General features: G+C 40.4%; 1 protein-coding gene across 1 annotated transcript in view; it reads left to right on the top strand.

Annotated features, from left to right (window-relative positions):
• The first annotated feature begins 12,305 nt into the window (after window positions 1-12,305).
• Window positions 12,306-23,298, top strand: part of PHYHIPL (phytanoyl-CoA 2-hydroxylase interacting protein like) — a 64,030-nt gene continuing 53,037 nt past the window's right edge. Inside the window, exon 1 of the mRNA XM_051982625.1 lies at window positions 12,306-12,578. Within this exon, the coding sequence (XP_051838585.1) occupies window positions 12,470-12,578 (109 nt within the window). The 5' untranslated portion in view covers window positions 12,306-12,469. The remainder of the gene's footprint in view (window positions 12,579-23,298) is intronic.

Here is a 23,298-nt window from a genome sequence, read left to right as displayed (position 1 = left end):
GAGGACAAGGAGGAGGACGTCAGCAAGGGGATCAAGTTCAGGTGGTCGTTTTTATTCACTCCGGATACTTTCATGAGTAGCAACAAGGGAGCTGGGGGGAGGGGTAACCCCCTTAATTAATGAATACTGCCGTTTCTGTAAGCCACTGAGATTTTAAGAAGCTTTAATACGCGTGACGTGCTCACTTTACAATAACTCTGGGGTAGATGGTCATGGGCAGCCACGTTGGACAAGGGGATGGTACGGAGGGCAGCAATGGCAGGTCTGAAGCCAGAAAGACTCATCTTCCTCAGACGCTTGCTGTGTGACTCGGGCAAGTCCCTTACCCAAGCCTGCCTCGGTTTCCCCATCTGTACATGAACCAGAAAAGGAAAGAGTAAATCACCCTGCCGGGAAAATTCCAAATGAGGTCATGAAGAGAAACGACCAGCAGCAAATGCTCGCTTGTTTGCCGGCTCACGCCCCCATCCAACTGCCCATTTTACAGATGAAGATGGGGACTCATGACCGTTAGCCCGGAGCTTCAGAGGCAGGAGCTTCCCCGGGTCAGTATTTGAGCCACTGTGGCCCACCCGCTCCAGTCTGAGCTAGACCCCGGGCCACTTCCGGTCCTCACAGTGGCCTTGGCGCGCACGTGATACAGACCCCGGGCCACTTCCGGTCCTCGCAGTGGCCTTGGCGCGCACGTGATACAGACCCCGGGCCACTTCCGGTCCTCGCGGTGGCCCTTGGCGCGCACGTGTCCCGTTATTACTCCGCGCTCCTCGTGGTTATTTATAACTCAGCCCCATCAACCCTGTTCTGACAGCAAACAACTCAGGGCCGGAAAGCCTTGCAGCGCTGACGGATCCTGCTCCTGCCTTCACTGTCTCGTGCGGCTGTGTGTCACGTGGCGTTGCCCTTCCCCATTCCTTGAGAGATTTCAGAGTTACAGAAATGGGAGGTCACCCAGTCTCAGCCCCTCATTTTACAAGTGGGGAAACAGACCCAGCGAGGGAAAAGAATCGGCCCGAAGACTCAAAGGAGTGAGCAAATGGTTCAGAGTTCAGCCCCGTGGCTTCTGCTCCAAATCCTAAGGATTTCTCCTAACCAGCCACTGTATTTCACACATCTCTTCCCCCCAAGGCGCGCGCGCGCGCGCACACACACACACACACACACACACACACACACACAGTAATTCCTTGAAAATAGAAGCCGTCTTGTTTTTTGTCTCCTTTGCACTCGACACATCGCCTTACAAATAGTTGCCTAGTATTGATTTTAATTTGATTTTATTTTAATTTATAGGATTATTAATATTAAATATTAATGTAAAATAGTTTTATTAATTTGATTTAAATTTTAAAATTTAAAGAATAATTTTATTTAAAATTTAAATTTAAAAAATTTAGTAAGCACCTACCATGTACCAAAATTTAAAATTTAAATTTAAAAATCAAATAAGTTAATAAAATAAAATTGAGTATTAGTTAAATAGTAGAATACTAAATATTAATTTATAGGAATAATGATTGGACTTGTAATTTCACTGGTATAGGGAGCTCCCAGATGAGAAGATTTCCTCCTCCATTTCTGGTTTGGCATCCTCTTTGCAACTTAAAGGTTTTAGAGAACTTCCCAGAGTATTGATTAAGTGACCTGCCCAGAGTCTGGCTTTGTTGTCAATTCCCTATCCATTATATCATCTTGCCTCTTAAACTGCATTGTATTAAGTAGGGTCCATCCTATTGGAATGGCATCGGTAGATATGGATACACAAATATGAACATCGAGAGGAGACAATTAGGAGACTGATCTCATTATCAGGAAGAGATACCATTTGATAGATAAGATGTTGACAGATTTTGAAAAACTTTGAAATTTAGATTAGAGTTTATTCCTGATGTAGTACTTGACAGGGAGTCATTGGAGTTCTTGAGCAAATCGGTAACCTGATAGAAGCAATTTTTTATTAACAATAATCTGTTATAAGGCTTTGTGAGATGAAGACTGGGAGGAAGTAGAAGTACTAACTCCAATTAAGGAATCCAGGCAAGAAGAGATAAGATACTATGTTGTGGGGTTATGAAAAGAAAAGGATTAATCTGACAGACACTGAAAATAAGAATCATCTTAGTGATAGATTCAGTGTAAGGACAGAAAGAAAAGATAATGGAAAGATGATTAAAATATTTTGAACTGGGAGGTTAAGACAATGTTGATGTCACAGTTTCATCTTTATAGAGGTGATTTTGAGTTGATAATAAGATGTCCTAGTTTCTCTGGAGCAAATACAGATGTTTTTGTTTATCTTTGTATTTCTCATGCCTGGTACAGTATTTTTGCCCATGGTAAGTACTGATAACCATGCTTGTTGGATCAATTTGGAGTGTAAAGAGAAATTAGCAAAGGGTAGAAAATAAAATGAGCGTTCACAATTAGAAGGCAGGAGGAGAACAGATTGGCAAAGAGATGAGAGAACCAAGATAGTTCCATATCACAGAAATCAAAGAAAAAGATACTTTCAAATAAGTAAGGTGGGGTATCCAACAGTGTCGAATGCTGCTGACCAGTCGAAGAAGATAGAATGAGAAAAAGCCTTAAGACCTGAATAGAAAGAGGCCAGTGGTGATCCTTAATAGTGCAATGTCAGGACAGAAACAGGAACAGATTGGAGAAGATTAAAAAGTGAATGGATAGTGAAGATTTGAGCAGTGAATATAGCTTTCTCATTTGAAAAGTCTGTCAAAGACATTAAAAGGAACAGTAAGCCCAAATGAAGGGATTACAAAAAAAGATAAATGACATATCACCATGTTTGAGATAGAAGAAAAGATTACAGAATCTAAAGAGGGGGCAAGTAGAGAATCAGGGTCCTCTAGGAAGAAGAATGGGTAAGGATGAAGAGCAAATATAAAGAAGTTATCTTTGGAGAAGAAAAAAGACTTTTCTTCTGCTAAGACTGGAAATAAGGTAGAGAGGATAGAGCAGTGGTTCTCAAACTTTTGTTTTCAGTATCTTTATCCTATTAAAAATTATTGAGGATCTCTCCAAAGCATTTTTGTTTATTTGGATTATATTTATAGACTTTACCATATTGAAAATAAAAACAATTTTTGAATTTGTAGACCCTCTAAAAGGGTTTCAGAGATCCCCAAGATTCTCTAAACCATATATATTTTGAAGAGAATAAAATCCATCTTAAGTTTGATAGCCTGAATCTTTTTCAGGAAATCTACTGAGAGTGAAGGTGAGGGTAAGTAGGTCTCCAAGTTTAATGAAAGAAGAGATGGCTGGAAATAATGATTTTGTAGGCAGTAACCCTGAAAGTGCACATGAGAAATATTAAATAATTGACCACCAGCAGCAAGGGTCAAATTGAAATTTGACAGTTTCATTTTGCAGAAGGCCAGATCTCCATGGTTCTGCATTTTTTTTTCTTGCTGCACTTGTCAGCCTGGAATCAAGAGCAGAGGAGTCAATGTGGATGATCCAACATAGAAGTTTACATGACAGGTCCAGCAAATGGTCAAATGAATGTCTTGCTAAATTAAAATCAGAAGCCAAATTACCTAATACATATATGTGTATATGAAATCAAACTCAACCAAACCACAGGAGAATTCAAAATATGGAAATCCTCTGTTCCAAAATACTATTCAAAATGTTTCTTAAGTTTTTTTTTTTTTTTTACCTGTGGAATAAATTGTTTTCCCTTAAAATTTGTCAGCTAGCCCTGTGTGATGAAGTTACTAATGTCCTTGCCTCAGGGAGGTAGATCATTAAATCTTTACTTCAGTTTAGCAATTTAGAGGCTAGCCTAAAATAATCCCAGCAGTGGACAATCTAGTAGCACCTTTCCAATTTTCAGGACCTAGGGGTAAATTCAATTTAATTTTGTCCAGTGAGTAATTGCTCCTAGTGGGAGCTTCACCATGGCAGACCCAAGCACAGAATTCACCATGATCATGATGGAGTGGCTTTTTAGAAGATGTCATGTGGTCAATATCCCCATTCTGAGTTCCCAGGAGGCAGAGTAAAACTAAAAAAGCTCCTCTACTTACTAATTCAGATTTATATTAACATATAAGAATGGACACTGTTTTCTGCTGCATAAAACCAAAACTGGATAATTCAACCAACCAGTTCAATTCAGTGAGTCAGTCAACAAGCATTTATCCAATTCAATGCACCAATCATTTTTCAAGGAACTGTTCTGGGCAAAGCTGTGTTAGAGGCTGAAGATACAAAGACAAAGTGAAAAGGCAGAACTTCCCTTAAAACTACCAGTAGCAGCAGTGGCTCTACTGGACTTGTATCCTATAGAGATCTTAAAGGAGGGAAAGGAACCCACATGTGCAAAAATGTTTGTGGCAGCCCTTTTTGTGGTGACTAGAAACTGGAAGCTGAGTGGATGCCCATCAGCTGGAGAATGACTGAATAAATTATGGAATATTATTGTTGTGAAAGAAATGACTGACAGGATGATTTCAGGAAGGCTTGGAGAGACTGATATGAACTGATGCTGAGTGAAATGAACAGAACCAGGAGATCATTGTACATGGCAATAACAAGATTATACAATGATCAATTCTGATGGACATGGCTCTCATCAACAATGAGATGATTCAGACCAATTCCAATGCTCTTGTAATGATGAGAACCATCTGCACCCAGAGAGAACTATGAGCACTGAGTGTGGATCACAATGTAGTATTTTCACTTTTTGTTGTTGTTTGCATTTTGTTTTCTCATTTTTTTCTTTTTGATTTGAGTTTTCTTATGCAGCATAATTGTGGAAATATGTATAGAAGAACTGCACATGTTTAACATATATTGGATTACTTGTCATTGAGGGAAGGAGGTGGAGGGAAGGGGAAGAAAATTCTGGAATACAAGGTTTTGCAAGAGTGAATGTTGAAAATTATTCAAGCATGTATTTTGAAAATAAAAGCCTTTAATTAAAAAACAGAGGATGCTAACATGGAGATGTGATATTAAGAAGAATGATATAAAATCACAAAGATATCAATGAAACATTTGAAAGCCAAAAAAAAACTGGGGATAGAAGGAAGGGGCTGTGGTGTTTTATACAGATTAGTTTATAAGATCATTGTCAACATGTGAGGGCACTGACATAACAACTAGAGGTATCAGGGAAAGCTAAGTGAAAAATAGAGACCAGTCTTCTTAGTTGAATTAAGTAGATGGTTGACATGGGGAACTAGTCCAATAAGTCAGAGCAATTCAAATAGACATAATCTTATAATCTGAGGAAACAGCATTCTTCTTTCTCTCTTTTTTAATTTTAATGAAATTTCTTGGAGCCCTCTCTCCTCCTTTTACCAGGGAACCATTCTATATAATAAGAAAAAGAAAAAACACTGGGGTAGCAAAACTAACAAAGATATCAAATCCAAGTGATATTTTGTGGTCCACATTCAAAGTTCCTGATCCCTACATAGAAGGGAAGATTCATATATTTCTTCTGGGGAGTGTGTGTGTGCTAATTTGATCATTATTATTACACAACATTAAGTTTTGATTCTTGGTCATTGTTGTCTTTCCACTTGGATATTTTAGGTATTAAATCTATTCTTTTTCCCTTTTTTTCCCAATAAAAGATAAATGTCTTTTTTACTCAACTTTTGAGTTGATCATGTAAGTAGAAAAAAGAAAACATTTATTTTTTATTTGCCATAAATATATTCTCTATTCACCTGAGGTCATATGGGATTTTCCAGAAGCAAAGGGTATTCGGGAATGTCCTGCTCCTGAAAACTCATTGAGCCATAGTGGTAACCCTGGGTTATCAACGATAATACCAAAGGAGTACAAGTTTTGGCAGGTTCTGCCATATTGAAAATATGGATTCTACCATATGGTCTGAAGACAACTGCTTTCAGAGGACCAATTTGGCTACAAGTAGAAAGGGTTAGTATCAGTAGTCTGCCCCTACTTGATGACTTTTTTGGTAATGGTGACCAATGAAAGCTAGAAAACTGCAAAAAGATGGCCCTGTGCCATCTTCTGCTACTTTGGAATGATGATATAGAAAACAGGGAAAAAGGTACCCAGGATCACAATGGGAGAAAACCATCTGGATTGTGCCAAATATATAAATGAAGTCTGTACTGAAGATGACACAGTTTTGCGGTCATAGAAAGACTGAGTCTCAAAGTATCTGAAAGAAGAAATACTGAATGCTTTAAAAATTTACAGATATAATTCAGAGATGTATTATCCCTAAAAGGCAATCAACAGAATGAGTGATATTAACAATCCATCTATCTAAATTCTCATCTCTACATGATCTTGAAAAAATTTTATATGGGGGGGCAGCTAAGTAGCATAGTGGATAGAGCACTAGCCCTGAAGTCAGGAGGACCTGAGTTCAAATCTGACCTCAGACACTTAACACTTCCTAGCTGTGTGACCCTGGGCAAGTCACTTAATTTCAATTGCCTCCGCAAAAAAGAAAAAAAATTCTATAAAAAGAAAAGATTTTATATGTATATAAAAGATATCTTTAGATGAAAATATAAAAAGTAAACAGGCAAGTACTTACAAATTACAGCCTATGGAATCCAACTTCAGTCACACAACTGACAGAACAGAAAAGGCAATACAAGATTTCATCACAAATTATCCAATTCTCAAGGATGCAATGCTCACTGTTGCCTTAGGGACCATGTGACTATGTCATAATGAAAAGAAAACTGTATTTGGATCCAGAGAACCTGGTTCTCTTATGTATAGAAGACCTTAAAAAATAATTTAATACCTGTATTAAACCCATGGAAGTTCTCTTATATAAACTGTGGTTGGGTTAGATAATCTGCAAAGTTCCATTCAGGTCTAGATTATATGACTTAATGCAAGCCCAGAAGATAATCAAAGTGGTTCAAAACTATCAAGGCTGCCCTGTGTACAGATTTATTTGGAAGTGTAAGAACTACCGAATTAGGGATCTGGTATAAAACACCAGTTAGACAACCAAACAGCCCTATTAGGAGATATCATCTTGCTTGAAAACCAAAGCACATATTAAGTACATTTCACTTTAAAATGTACAGTTTCTAACATAAATTTAGTCAACCTGTAGCTGTGCCAAGTCTTGCCAGCTCATTTTAGCTAGTCCTTAAGGTTTATGGGGTTTCAATTAACTAGATTTACTAATGTTATGACTAAATAGATGTGACCAGAAAGTGTAGCATGCAGCACTGTGTATGCAAATTGGTACTTTATTGTTTAACATTTATGTTCCAAATTGAAAAATCAATAAAAAAGAAACTTAAAAAGAAATCACTGGTCAGAATTTTTTCATTGAAATATCAATCCTATGCCTCTCCTGAGAGAATAGCTGAATAAAAGGGGAATCCTTAGATTATAAGGTAGGAGTGAAATTTGGGTGTTTTCCTAGTAAAACCATGAGATGATGGAGTTATATAGGAAGGATCTTGGTTATCTAGTTCCCAGTTTCTTAAACTATGGTTTGTGACTCCACGTGAGATCTCATGACTGAGTGTGGAGACCACAAAATGACATATCATTAAAAGTTTGATTTACATCTACCTCTGTCTTACTCTTCTACACAGCATGTTCTTGATAAAGAAGGCAGCATGGAGTAGTGGTCAGACCACTGACATTAAACCCATCTTAAAAGCTTGCTTCTGAAACTTGCTAAAAGCCTTGCCCTACATCTCTATGCTTTTTTACCTGAAAATCCATTAACAAGCCTTTCTTGAGTTGTGTGCCAGACACCATGCTAGGAACTGGCGATAAATACAAAAAAATGAGACAATCCCTATTCTTAAGAACCTTGTGTTCTAGTGGAAGCGACAGTATGTGCTTGCAAAAGTATATACAGAATAAGTAGAAGATAGATGGATGTGAGAAAGCCTCAGAAACTGAAGAAAACCAGGAAAGGCTCTGTATAAAACAAAGGCTCTTCGTCTGGGGTTCATAGATCCTCAAGGAGCTCATGGATAGATCATTAAGTGATTCATAACCTTGAATGAGGAAAATTACACCTTTGTTTTCAATAAAACCCCCAAATTTTAATTTCATTCAATTATGAAAAAGGGAAGAGTCAATAGGCTTCAGCAGATTGCCAAAGGGGTCCATGAGATAGAAAAGGTATAAACTAGTGGAGATTATGTGATGATCAACTCTGATGGACGCGGCTCTTTTCAACATTGAAATGATCCGAGTCAATTCCAATAGACTGTGATGGAGCGAGCCATCTGCATCCAGAGAGGGGACTATGGAGACTAAATGTGCATCAGAGGTAGGATTTTCACTTTTGTTGCTGTTTGCTTGCTTTTTTTTTTCTTTCCCATTTTTTTTTCCATTTTGAGTTGATTTTTCTTGTACAGCATGGTAAATGTTGAAATATGCTTAGAAGAATTTTACATATTTAACCTATGTTGAAATACTTTCTGCTTAGGGCAAAGGGGAGAAAAATTTGGAACACAAGGATTTGCAAGAGTGAATGTTGAAAACTATATTTGCATATATTTTGAAAATTAAAAAGCTATTATAAAAAAAAAGACCTAGAGGTTTTAGTAGGAAAAAAGAACTGGTGTAGAAGATGGCATATGAGTTGTATCTCTGGGGGACAGATTCTATGAGTAGAGGTGAGGTAAGGTAAGGAGGGGAGTACATTCTAAGTGTGTTGTTCTGTTCCCCAGATAATTTTACAGATGAGGAAACTAGGGTCACACAGCTGAGGATGGATTTGAACTCAGGGAAATGAGTCATCCTGACTCTATCCACTGCACCATCTAATTGCCCCATTCCAAATATTGGGGATGGTTAATGCAAAGATACTGAGATCTAGAATGAGAATATCATGAATGAGACAGACATAGAGAGCTGAGCCCGACTTCTTAAATTGTGGTTCGCAACTCTATATAGGGCCTCATAATTGAATTGGGGTTTGTGAAATTATGATTTATTATCAGCAAATGTTTGATTTGTATTCCTATTTTAGATTTGAATACTCGGGGCCACGTAAAAATTTCTTAGGTGAAAATGGTTAAGGCCTGGACTCTAGAATACATGGAGGGGAGTGACGTTTAGGTTAAATAGGTTATATCCCAGAAGTAATAGCGAGCACCTAATCTTACTGAGCTAGGGAGGGATGGGGTCAGATCCGTGCTTGAGAAAAATCACTTTGGCAGCTGCTTGGAGAACTGACTGGCAAGGACATGCATTAAGAAGCTAATACTGTATTTCAGAGGAGAGGTAACGGGTGCTTATCCTAAGGCCCTGGCACTGGAGACGGCAGAAGAATGCAAGAAATGGTATGGAAGTCAGAGGGAGAAGAGATGGCAAATGTTTGCTCTGAGAGCAAAGACTAAATGGTTCTATAAAGTGGTGGGGAATAGCCTCAACCCACCCTAAGCCTCAACTTGACTGCTCTAAAACAGCCCAGAGAAAGTGCTTTGTGAAACTTCAGGTGCTTTCCCAAGGCCAGTTATTGAGCTTCATGCCATCTGTCTTTCCATTTGGCCCTTTGGAAGAGTCCTCATTTGGTTTTTCTGAGACGGGTGTCCTGTGCCCTGCAGCTACATGTCCTCACTTGGAGAATTCTAGTTTTCAAGAGATGTTTATTGAACTGAAATGAAAATCTCTGCAGAAAAAAAGCCTTAGCTTCCGGAAAGGGAGGGGAGAATGATTGTGGCTCTTTGGCTCCTGTAGAACTGACCCAGGTTTCTAGGGTACTTTTCCAAGGCATTTGCCTAGCTCTAGATCCCTGCTGGAAAGCTGTGGCTGCTCTCCCCTCCTGGGAGGCTGGTGGAGAAGGGCAGGTCCCTTCATATCTAGAACCCTTTTAGGGTTGGGATCCAGAGCTGTGTAAGGAGGTCCTGGAAGGAGCTTCCTCCGCAAACGCAGACTGGCCCCTTACCTGAAATTTCTCTTCAGAGTCGGCCAGGCCCTGAGAGCTTGAGGGCCTTGCCATGGTCCTCAGATATGGGAGGGAACCCGGTATTCCTGATCCTCGGGCTGGCTCTGCTGCCCCTCCTCCTGGCACGCCGAGGGCTGGATTCTAGATTCTTATCTGTAGTTTCCTACATCTATTTTCATGTAGAGTTAGACCATCTCTATACACACAGACATATAGGCAAGTGTTTGATGCTGCATAGATGCACTCTCCACAGTGGGACGCGAGTTCCTCCAAGGCAGGAATCCCATTTCTGTGTCTGTAGCCCCACGTCCAGCTCAGAGTCGGGCGGTGAGGAGGGATCTAAAGGCTTCGGCATTGTGCCAAAAAAGGGGAGAATTCCTTCTGCAGAAGGTGGCGCAGAAGCCGGGTCTTCATGGAGGCCAGATGGGGCGGCGGGAGGAGGAGACGCGATCCGGGCGTGGGCCAGTCCAGGCAGAGAGGGGAATGCTGCTCAGGGAGGAAAGGCAAGGCCGGGGCACTGGGGCCGATGGGCCACGGAGCGCAATCGCTGTCAGAAACTTCTTCAGAGCTTTGGGGGGTGCGCTCCCTCGGCCACTGCGGGGAGGGGGTGGGGGGTAGGGAGGAACGAGGAAGGGTATCTCATTAGCACCTGCTGTGACTTGCCTTGGAGAGCTGCCTGGGGCAGGGAGGGGGAAGAGCCTGCTCCAGGCGGGGAGAGGCAGGGCTGCTGATCATGTCCAGCATTCCTACCTTGTTTGGCGGTTACACAATCTGCCCGGGTCCCACTACTGTTATCCCCATTTTACAGATGAGCAGATTGTGACAGCAAGCCGATAAGTGACAGGGACAGGGTGAGCACATGTCTAAGCCCCGATTGGGACTTTTATCATCCTGGCTCCAAGTGCAGCCTTCTCTTTCCACGGAACCACCCAGCTGCTTCTACATGTCGTCTCCAAACACATGAGGATCATGGGATTATGAAGTTAGAGCTGAGGACAGCAGAGAGCAGTCAACCCCCACTGAGAGAAACAGAGACAGAGACAGAGAGAGACAGAGACACAGAAAGTGAGAGAAATAGAAACAGACAGAGGTACAGAGAGACAGAGAGAGAGCAGAGACAGAGATATACAGAGAGACACAGAGATAGACAGAGACAGAGAGCAGAGATAGAGATATAGAGAGAGACACAGAAAGTGAGAGAAACAGAAACAGACAGAGGTACAGAGAGACAGAGAGAGAGCAGAGACAGAGATATACAGAGAGACACAGAGATAGACAGAGACAGAGAGGCAGAGATAGAGATATAGAGAGAGACACAGAGATAGACAGAGACAGAGAGGCAGAGATAGAGATATAGAGAGAGACACAAAGTGAGAGAAATAGAAACAGACAGGTACAGAGAGACAGAGAGAGAGCAGAGACAGAGAGAGAGCAGAGACAGAGATATACAGAGAGACACAGAGATAGACAGAGACAGAGAGGCAGAGATAGAGATATAGAGAGAGACACAGAAAGTGAGAGAAACAGAAACAGACAGAGGTACAGAGAGACAGAGAGAGAGCAGAGACAGAGATACACAGAGAGACACAGGGACAGAGAAAGATACAGATACAGAGAGAGGGAGAGAGACAGAGACAGAGTCAGGGAGAGAGACAGGGAAAGAGACAGAGCGATGGAGACAGAGACAGAGGAGAGTCGGAGACGGAGAGAGGGAGACAGAGACACACGGAGACATCTGGAGCAGACAGCTATAGGGACAGACAGATGCAGGTGGAAAGATAATTACAGAGAGCAGCGATGGCTAGACAGACAGACAGAGAGACACCAGCACACAGATGCCTAGGCACAGGTCATCCCTGCAGACACACACACCCCGACACAGCGGGGGCGCAGAACATCGGCCGGCTGAGGGCAGACGCTGCCCGGGTCCGGGTGGCGCAGCGCCCAGCGCCGAGCCTGGCCCCTAGGGGACGCTCTTTCATCACCGCAGCTGGGGGGTGGGTTGCGGGAGGAGGGGGAGGGGAGTGCTCCTCCCCGGGCTGCGCACGCGGGTGGCCGTTTTCTTCTCGCCACCCCCACGCCCCCACCGCTCTCCTCACAACACACACACCTCTCCCAGCCCCTTCCTAAGCCCGCGCCGACGAGCCCCGACGCAGCTCCCGCGGCCGTTGGCACGAGCACAGGCTGAAGCACGAGCTCGAGTTGACTGAAGGACCGACGGGCGCGCGCGTGAGTTCAGGAGCGCCCGCGAGCCGGGCGCCCTCCCGTGGGCGTCAGGCCGGCCTGGTCTCTCTCTCCCCACCCCCACCCTCGGGAGCGCGCGCCCTCGCGCCCTCCTCCCACCGCCTCCCTCCCGCCGCCTCGCGCCCCCCTCCCGCTCTCCGCGCACGCGCGCCCGCTCCCTGCCCGGCTCCTCCGCCTCAGTCGGTGTCAGACGCTCACACGGCCGGAGCTGCCGGAGCCGCGTCGGACCCCGACGCTGGGGGAGAGCCGAGAGCAGCTCAGCGGAGCCGGGAACGGAAGGAGGGAGACAGACTGACAGATAGAGAGTCGGAGCCGGAGCCGGACCGGACCATGGACGTGCCGCCGCGCCTCGACCCTGCCCTGGGCAGCCCGGCCAGCCCGTGCGAGGACGTGATCAAGAACCTGAGCCTGGAGGCCATCCAGCTGTGCGAGCGCGACGGTGGGTCCGGGGGCCGGGAAGCAGAGGCTGTTGGGGAGGAGAGGCACAGCGGGAGGGGGTGGATGGGGGGGCAAGGACGGACACAGCTGGGGGTCAGGGAGGGGCACAGCGGGGAAGTCACTGAACAGAGCGGGAAGGCTGAGAGGAGGGGCACTGTATGAACCGAGTCGGGGGGGGGGGTCAGGGAGGGGCACAACGGGGAAGTTGAGGAGGGTGCTGTAGAAACCAATGGGGATCGAAGGGGGTCCGAGACGGACAACGGGGGCGGGGAGCTAAGTGGAGAGCCTGGTGAGGGGATCAGGGAGGGGCACAGCAGGGGGGCTGAGAGGAGAGGCACTGTGGGGAGCAGCGCGGTGGGGGTCAGTGAGAGAAGGGTGCAGAGATGGGAGCTAAGTGCTAAGGGCCGAAGGCCTCCCCGCGGGGTGTCAGGTACGGACCCCGACCCACAGAGCCGGGGAGCGGGCGAGGCCCCGGGAATGGGGTGGGGAAGGTCTCGGGGGTCAGCGGGCTGGGGAAGCCGTTGGAGGAGCTTACCGGGGGCAACAAATGCAGAGATCCGAGGTGAGGGACCCGAGGGGGCAAAGAAAGGGACGAGCTGGAACCTGTAGGTTTTTTTTGCGGCTCTCTGGGGCTGGAGCCCCGAACCCCCCAAGCTGGGCACGCGGACACCCTCATACACACTCACCCTCGCCCCCTCGGAGAACAAAAGAAAGCCGAGCTCGCCCCCTTCTCGCGCAGGGCAGAGGCCGCCTGGCATCCTCCGTGCCAGAGGCCAGACACCTGCCCCTGTCCAGCCGTGTGACCTTGGGCAAGTCACTTGGCCTTCCCCGGAGCCTCGGTTTGCGCGTGTGCCCGGGCTTGGGCGCCGTGCCCCGCTGCCCTGGGCTGCTGCTGACTGCGGCAGGCGGGAGTGCTCGGCCTGGAGGTGTCGGAGCCCAGGGACACCCGGGAGGTCCCCCTGCCTCTGCACAAACTTACCCTTTGTCTGCGAAAGAGTTTGAACCGTAGAGCCCACCGCCCATTTCCAGCGCCGCGTCGAAGAGCCCACCCACCCATTTCCAGCCCCGGGTCGAAGAGCCCACCCACCCATTTCCAGCCCGCTCCCGGCTGCCCGCCATCAGGTTGGACAGCCGGGGCTGTGAGCCTTTCAGCACCACGGACAGACCCAGCTTGCGAGCCTGGGGCTGCGAGTGGCGGGGCCCAGCGGGAGGGGGTCAGGAGGCCGGGCGGAGGCAGCGCCTTTTGTGAGCTGAGCCTGAGCCCCCAGCTCCCCGGCAAAGTTTTGTCTCCGGAAAGGAGCAGGCTGGCACACGGTTACTCTGGCATGGGAGTAGATGGGCTGGGCAGGCGGGGCTGTTCCACTAATGCAATTCACAACTTTATTTCTTTAAAAATCGTCTGCCTCGTCAGAGCTTTGCCTTTGACTAGGAGAAACAATTTTTGTGTTCTTAAGAAGACAACGTTGTCAGATATGAATTAAATTTAACATTAATTGTGGATAAATGAATGTTATCTTAAAGAATTTCTAGTTAGAGCAATGCACAGATTGGAAGAAGTTCACATTTTTGATTGCCAAAATTATTTTGATATATGATCCTCATATTGGTGAGCAGAGGGTTCTTCTGGCCAAGTAATTGAAAGGGTGATAAATTGGTTAGACATTTCAATTCAGTAGAGGGTTTAGGCAATTTAGGACCTCATATTGTTGAAAGGAAATAAACAAGATCATTATTGTTTTTGCAGAGTATTTTCATTTTAAAGGCAATATTTTGTCATATTGAGGCATTTACTTATTGAAACTTTAAATTTTCATCCTTTCACTTTTTATTAATAGTACATTATCCATCCTGATTTATTTCAGACAATGAGGCTTTTTGATTTACTCTGTGCTACTCATAAAATGCTCTTTTTATGCTATCATATCAAAATACACTTATTTTGTTTTGTACTGTATATATATATGTATGTATATGCATATGCATATATATGTTGGTTTGAAAGGAGAAAAATTTTATTTTCACAAAATACAGATTTCATTTTTATTTACTTTGATCATTTATCAAATGCTTATTGCTATAGCAACTGAAGTGGACAACTCATTATTTCAACTGTCAACCCATTAATCTCAGCTTGAAAGAAACTGAGTTTATTATATTGCCCTATACATTTCAGAGAATATTAGAGAAAATTATGCTTTGGTTAAACATTCAGATACATAATACCAAAATATGTCAACGTTATGCTTCCTTTCTTCTGAAATAATAGATGTATTGTTTTGATAATGTGAGTACGGTTGCTTGCACACACTATAGACCTCTGTGATTGGACATATCACATAATATTCCATTTCTTTAGGGTCATCTCCAAGTAGTACTTAGAGTACTAATTGTTGCAGATTTCTAGTTGATTCAACATAGTCTAATGAAGCAATATTCAACTTTATAAAAATAACTTTTAATTTACCAGCCCAAAGAGTTGACATGTATATTTGAAAATTTATTAGAAAAAAGAAATAGCCCATGCAAAAAGTTTATATGAAGATAACTTTCTCTTAAAATCATGCTTTGCAAACTATTGCTCAGGAAACTCAATGTACTATGTCATCTCTATTTTAAAAATAATAAAATATAACGCACATGATAATAATGTTTGTTACTTGTTGAAATTGTCATTTAAAAATCTCATGTTAAACCATAGTTTTTATGCTAGTATATTTTTAATAGAAAGTATTTAAGGGCTTCTACTCTCTAATTATCTTCACTTCTCCCAATTTCCTAATTCTCCACCTCTCTCTTTTTTTCCATCTATAAATCTATAATTTAGAAAGGACCAGATGACACAAAACAATTATAGCCATCTTTTTGACTGGTTAAATTAACTTGAATATTTTTATAGGTTATATTCAGCAGAACACCTCTGATTTATTTTCCCTTTGCATCATCACTTTTTTTTTTACTTTTTCACTCTATTATGATTCCAACTTTTTTACTCTATGAATCTGAACATACTCAACTACTCACACTGTGAACATAAAGCAGAGATTTAAAAAAATTTAATAAATTTGAACAAAATATTCAAGAACTAAAGTAAGTGCAGTTTAGTTGAAATGTATGACTTTCTTTGCACTATTTTTTACTCATAAAGATGTTATACGTTGTTTTATATATTTCCCATCAACAACAGTCATAGTTATAGTATACCATGTGTAGTATCTCTGTTTCTCATGCTATCCTTTTTCTTGTATGTCTGTTTCTCTTGCCATTTTCATAGAATGTAGATTATTTTAGGGATTAATAATAAGATACAATGGCTATCCTTTTTAATATTTTCCCAATATCTTACTTTTATATTCTGTAAGACACGGATATTGAGTCCAGGAAGTACCATGCTTGAATACTTCTTTGAGCAAAGGGGTTATTTTATCTGTCATTATTTTGGATCAGTTCTAAAACCAATATGTTTCTCATGTAATGGATTTTTTTTAGTCCTATGCATCTTTGTTCCTAATATAAAACCATCCCTTACCTAAGTCTTTCTGACAATTTTATAAGCCAAAAGTTCTTTACCTTTGTGTATGTCATGGATTTTTGGGCAGTCTGTTGAAACCTATAGACCCAGTATCAGAAAAAGAAGTTTGTAAATGCATAAAGCAAAATAATATGATTACAAAGAAAACAAATTATATTGAAACATGGTCAAGATATTTATAAATTACCAGATCCCATCTTAAGAATACCTGGCCTTAATAGACTTCTCTCTAGTAGGAAGTTACCACAAGGCTTACCAATAAGTCTCTTACATCTGTTCATTTAGGGGGACCTGCCTGTTTACCCATATCTGCTAAAGGCAGAGGTTTCTACAGACATAAAATATCTGTTTTTTCAGATTGTGTACATGATGGATTTTAATTGTGTTCTTTTGAACAAAGATAAAGATAATCCATATCTGGAGGCATCAATAAAGTGGAACCTACCTACTTCTAACTCATTCCTCCTTCCTTTAGACATTTGCTACCCAGTGATGGGACAGATATCCATCTATATTTTCTTAATCCTTTTATCATATATGTACACAATTCCACTATTATTTTTCATTCTAGAAACAAAACAATTTTATCTGTTTTTTTGTAAAAACTTGAATCCAAGTTCTTTATTTTTTATTTTTAAACCATTTAGAAAGAAAATACAAAATTAATTTTTAACGTACAGCATCGGAAAATTATGTGCTATCTCCCCTACACCTCACTTTCCAGGTGGTGTTAGTTCTTCAATCAGGACATTTTTGTTCGCCTGCATCTACTTCATCCTATGGATAAAAGCTTAAGATGTTAGTCAGCAAAGAACATATTTTAAATGAATTATGTAGTCCAGGTTAATAATTTTTTTCTGTCTGTTCCCAACAAGGTGTTTGTGATGTTGATAGAAATTTTAAAAAATGATACCCTAGCCTTTACACATAAAAAGAATGGGGTAGCCTTTTAGTTAAGCATTGTAATTCCCCACATTGTAGGGGTTCCCTATTCTATGGTGATTTATATGTAAATGATTTAGTATAGATTAACCAAATTTGAAAATCTAAAAGGACATAAAAATAATATGATGCTATTAAATGCAGCACTATATTATTATAGCTTCATTCATGAGGATAAAATGAGATAAATTATGCAAAATGCATTGCAAATCATATGAATATTAGCTATTATCATTACTTTTTCTGAGCCAGCGAACTAATTGTAGTAGTTCTACCTGTTAGAAGTTATCTCTATTAAAAGAATAGGATGACAGACCAAAGATGATTGACACTAACCTTGGAAAATTCATTTTCATGTCTCGAGGTGAACTCGTCCTCTAGTATTGCCATTGATTGAATTGTCTTGTTTTTTTTTCATTCCTGCTACTTATCATTATTAGTTTAGATAAATTACTTTTATCATTTCATTTCAATATCCTTACATGATTGAGTGGATCAGTAGATCTAATGAGAGAAAGAACAGTGTCTTCAAAGACATTTGATTTTTTCTTAAATCTTTTATTTTAATATGCTATTAAATATAAGTAGCATGGAATAGAGAATAGAAATTATTCAAAATAAGAATAATCTGGGTTCAAATCCAGTCTTGACACATAATGATTTTGAGAACTAGAACAAATTATTTAACCTTCCTGAGCACACCCCTCAACCCCCCACACCTCAGCAATCCTCTAAAACAATCAGTTGCAGAATGACTTGGCTAACTGCTTTGGCAGTTCCCACTTCTCTCTAATACCCTCTAACCTTAATTGACAAGATCATTGTCAATTTTATTCCTAAATGCTGTTTTCATTTTCCATTTGAACAAATGTAATATCTTTTAAGCTGTTTGATACATTTTCTTAAACACATTATTTTCTACCTAGATTTTTAAAAACTTTTGAGTTCATTGTAAACTTCTTTTGGCCCTACTTTACAATTGTTTTTATATTTTACTGAGTTGCTCGTTAGTAGCTCATTTGTCCTTCAAAATCATTTTTTGTCTCTGTTATGTATAAAACTGCATTGAGTTTTCATTGAGTGGTGGGGGGAAGACCCCTTCAACAATGTGAGTTTATGTTATAAAGCAATTTATGTTAGTAGGAGTTAGTGGGGTTTTTTTTGAAGGTAGACCAGAAAGCCATTTGAAGAAAAGTCACATCAAAGTAGATGTAACTTGGCTCCCTCCAGTGGTAGGAATGATTCATATCATTATTAATAAGACTGGCCATGTGAATGTGCTTTTTAGTTAGGCTGAAGCCTTCCTTTTTGCAAAATATCTAGGAAACCAGCATAAATTTTACATCCAAGGCACTCGGATTTATTTTTAGTAGTATTTTCCCTTAGCATAAATCGAGTTTCTCTCTTTTTAGAGAGTTACTTGACCTTTTATACACACATCAGGTAACTATAATGCATAGTCTAAAAGGAGAAAGATTAGTTTATGTTATGTATATATGGATAGACAGAGATAGATCGATTGATCCTACTATAGATTTATCACTCTGGTCCTTACCCAGCACTGACTGGATTGTCCTCTATCAATAGTTTTAACACCAATTAGAGTTTGATTTTCTTTCAAATTGTCCTTGTAAAACTTTTTTTCTATTCAATATTTTAATTTTACATTTTGGAATTCTCTTCCTATTTTATGCTTATTTTCCCTTTCTGCTGATTTTTTAATAAAAAGGTTTTCTTTGTTCTCTGTTGATTATCTAGGTTTCTTTTTTCTTTTTTCAAGCTATGTACATTACCCTTTAGCTATAGGAAATCTTTTAAGATTACTAGTTATCTGAAGGATTTATTGAACACATCTTGAGTTGCAATGTTGCTAAAGGATATGAAAGGGATCAATGTACTTCATTAAGTATAGTTGAGAACACAGTACATATTCACATGTAAGTATAGATACATATAAAGAATGATTTTATAGAACAAGAAATAAATCCATGAAAAATACTATTCAGAAGTACTGAAAAGGCCTAACAAAGTAAATATCTATTCTAATAGCTTCAGTTGTGGAATTCTAATTTAAAAAAGTGAATTTGAAGTGGATTTTGAAAGTAGTAAGGGCCATGTCTAGGGGAGATGTGGAAAGAAAGAAAGGAGGCTAAGATTTCAGGCAGAAGAAATGAGTTGTGCTAATACAGAGGTTCTTATCTTGGGATTCATGATCAGATTTCAAGGGCTCTATGAATTTGGAAAGAAAAAAGTTACATGTTTATTTTCACTAACCTCTAACTGAAAATTAGCTTTTTCTCAAAATTTTAATTGAGTGTTAATAACACCCATGAGACATGAGTGTTCTTTTGCTTCCTTGAAATGGAGGCAAAATGAACATGCAGTATGTGGGAAATGGCAAGCAGATTAGTTGATCTAGAGTAAAGAAAGTCCACAAAGTGATATTTGTTAGGTCATGGAACTTGTGGATTTATCATGGAATGTAAAAAGCTCTAGGGTTATAAATGTATAGTCACTTTTTAAAATGGAGTATGAATGTAAATGGGGCAGTTAGGTGACCTCAGTTCAAGAAGACCTGAGTTCAAATACGGTCTCAGACCCTTATCAGCTGTGTGACCCTGGTCAAGTCACTTAACCCCATCTTCATTTGTAAAATGAGCTGGAGAAGAAGATGGCAAACCAACCCGGTATCTTTGCCAAGACCCCAAATAGGGGTCTTCTTGGCAAGAGGAGTCAGACAGGATGGAAACTACTGTATAACAATACAAGTATAATAATAACAATATAAATAATAACTCATCTTTTGTATAAATTTAAGGCTTACAAAATACTTTTCCCATAACAACTATTCAAGGTAGATAGTTTTGTTTTTTCTATGATACAGAAGAGAAAATTCAGGCTAAGAGACTGTAATTGGCCCATAATCAAAAATAACAAATAAATAAACCATAAACTCTTAAGTTGTAAAGGACCTAGTTAATGATCAAGTCCAACTTGTATCTGAACAAGAAACTCTTCTTCACTATACTCCACAAGTGAGGCTCCAGCTTTTGCTGGAAGTGGGAAGTGGAGGTTGGCTCACTCATTCAAAGCAGCCTGATTCACTTTTTAATAGTTTGCATTATATAACTGTAGATAATATAAAATATTTGGGAGTCTATCTGCCAAGACAAAGCCAGGAACTATAATAACACAATTGCAAAATACTTTCCACATAAATGAAGTTAGATTTAAACAATTGGAAGAATATCAAGTGCTCATCATGAGTAGGCTGAGCTAATATAATAAAAATGACAATTTTATCTAAATTAATCTACTTATTCAGTGCCATCCCAATCAACCTGTCAAAAATTACTTTATAGAACTAGAAAAAATAATAATAAAATTCATCTGAAAGAACAAAAGGTTAAGAATTTCAGAGAAATGAATGAAAAAAGAATAGTTCTTATGGTAGCAAGTTTTTCTTTACCTCAAACATAACTTTGCTTCCTTATAATTTCTATCCAGTACAAAAGCGCTTCTCTGGAAGGCCAAGAAGAATAAATCTATTCTCTTCCATGTGGTGGTGGTGGTGGCGTTTGTCCTTTGTTCTTAAAGAGCACCATGAATTCAGGGAGGAGATGACATGACATGTGGGTGAATAGGATCTAAGTGAAGGAAGGCTGTGCAAAGTCACTTGCCTTATTTTCCCCTTCAGAGCCTTATGAGTCCAGGGACTAGATATAAATCAAGAGCACTGGAGATGATCCTGGGTGCAATGGGAGACTGTGGTCTTTTAAAGCTAAGGTCCTCAACAGGTATCAGTTTGACTAGGGCCACATCCATTCTGTGATTTAGGCAATGGAGGTAAAGAATCTCCTCTTTCACCTAGTCCAAAAAATCTAAATGAATGAATGGATGAATGAATGAATATGGGAGGAGAGAACCCTTGGGTTTCCGGCCAGAGCAGAAATGATTGCTATTTACATTCAATCTGAGTCCATCAGGACCCAAACAGTGACCACATGGGGCTTGACCTAGGATCTATTGATGGATAATTAGAATCAGATTATTTTGGGTTTAAGGCCTGGTCCTTCATATACTTAAAGAAATTATAGAACATTCCTCCTTGTTGCCACCTGTCTTGCCTTCTCTGAGATAAACATCCTAATTTCTTCAGATGATGAATGTGTAACATAAACTTAAGCCCCTTATCTTCTTGTTGCCATCCTTTGGGCATCCTCCATATTATCAATATCCTTCTTACAGTGTGGTGCCTGTGTTGGCCCTATATTTGTATCATCCACTCCTCTCCACTTATTTGATAATCCTGGCCTCCTTGCTCTTCTTCTCTTATATATATAATACTCCATTTCCTGACTGACCCCATGCATTTCCACTGATTGTCCTTCATGCCTGGAATTCTCTCCCTTCTCATACCTATCTCCTGGCTTCTCTAATGTCCTTCAGGTTGCAGCTAAATTATCATTTTCTAATCCTTTTCTAAAAGCCTTTTCTAATTCTCCTTAATATCATTGCCTTTCCTCTGATTCTCTCCAATTTATACTATAAATAATTGTTTGTACATAGTCATTAGCATTTTATCTTCCCTGTTATTAGACTGTAAGCTCCTTGAGAACAGGAATTTTTGTTTGTTTTTTGTCTTTATTTGTATTCTTAGAACCTAACACAGAGCATGATACATTAATATATATTTAATAAGTGCTTATTGTCTTCACTCGTTGACTAAACAAACTTAAGTATCGGAGGTGGGAGTTGAGTATCACGATCATCTGGCTATTCAGTCAGAATGTACAAAAGTCAATGATCATTCCACTATATGGAACACATATGGTTTTTCTGTAAAATGTTTCAAGCAGATTCTGTTGATAGGTCTGCACTTTGTGGCTTGGAATAACTAGATGATAAAATTAGGAAAACTAGAATCGATTCTGTTTGAATGATGAATTGCAACTATAGAAAAAAAAGAAGGGGAGGAATGAAAGCAGTCCTCTCCAGAGGGGAAAAAATGGTGATGGATTGGCCATTTTGTTCAAAGAAAAGAGAAGAATAAAAAAATAAATAAAAATTTTCATCCTTTGGGAATGAGAAAGATGATGACAGTGATGGGAATGAGGAAACCAGGAAACAGCAGTTATTTAAAAGTAAGACCATAATGGACCCAGATTTTGACATATTTAGAATTCAAGTAGGATGCCCTGTAAACTGCCATCTTCGTTCTCTGAATCCATCTCTGTTCATAAATATGGATATGTACCAAATTTCTATCTTTGTCCCTTTCCTCCTTTCTTTCTATACTCTATTTCATCTCCTACGGCTTCAATTATAATCTCTATGCAGATAACTTCTAAATCTCTCCGTATAACCTTCATTCTTCCATGAGCCCCACTTCTACCATTTCCACTACCTGATCTCTTCTAGAAACATATACTATAAGAACTCTAATGCAGTATATCCAAAACTGAACCCAACATCCCTATAAAACCTGCCTCATCTGGCAGCTTCTCATTTCTGCTCATTCCTGATCTCATCAATTTATCATTCTCTCAAAATTGTAGAGTCTGGGTTGCCAGGAATCTCAGTGAATATCTAATCTAACTGATATTTAAATAATAGATTGAATAAACACATTTAACAAATAATTGTTATGTGCTGACTTTGTACAAAGTGTCCTAGGCACTAGAGATAACAAAAGCAGAAAACACAAACAGCCAGTTCTTTCTGGAGCTTTCATTTGAATGGGGAAACACAGGTCATGCACATTTAAGTCTGATACAAGGGAATTTGAATAGAGGGAAAAAATCAACTGTTTAGATGAAGGGAAGACTTTTTGAAGGAGATGGGCATCTGTGCTCAGTCTTGAGAGAAAGTAAAGATGCTGAAATTTGAAAATGATGGAGTAATTTCAAAGCATTTGGGGAGGAGCACAGATTGAAGGGGCTAAGTTCAGGGCACAGCTAGTAGTGTGATATAGAGTTCTTGCTCTGGAGTCAAAGGACTTAAGTTCAAATGACCTAGTGGATAGATGCTCTGAAGTCACAAATAGCAAAGTTCAAATCCAGCCTCAGATACATATTAGCTGTGTGATCCTGGGCAAGTCACTTAATGCTGCCTCAGTTTCCTTATCTGTAAAGTGAGCTGGAGAAGGAAATGGCAAACTACTTCAGTATCTCTGTCAAGAAAACCCCAAATGAGATAATATCTAGAAAAAATTAAGGGGTAAGAGAGGAATGCATTAGAAGAAAGAAAA

Source organism: Antechinus flavipes, chromosome 2, assembly GCF_016432865.1.
Source record: "Antechinus flavipes isolate AdamAnt ecotype Samford, QLD, Australia chromosome 2, AdamAnt_v2, whole genome shotgun sequence".
NCBI classification, from domain to species: domain Eukaryota; kingdom Metazoa; phylum Chordata; class Mammalia; order Dasyuromorphia; family Dasyuridae; genus Antechinus; species Antechinus flavipes.
Note: the sequence above shows the minus strand (reverse complement) of the source record. Positions and strands in the feature narration are given on the sequence as shown.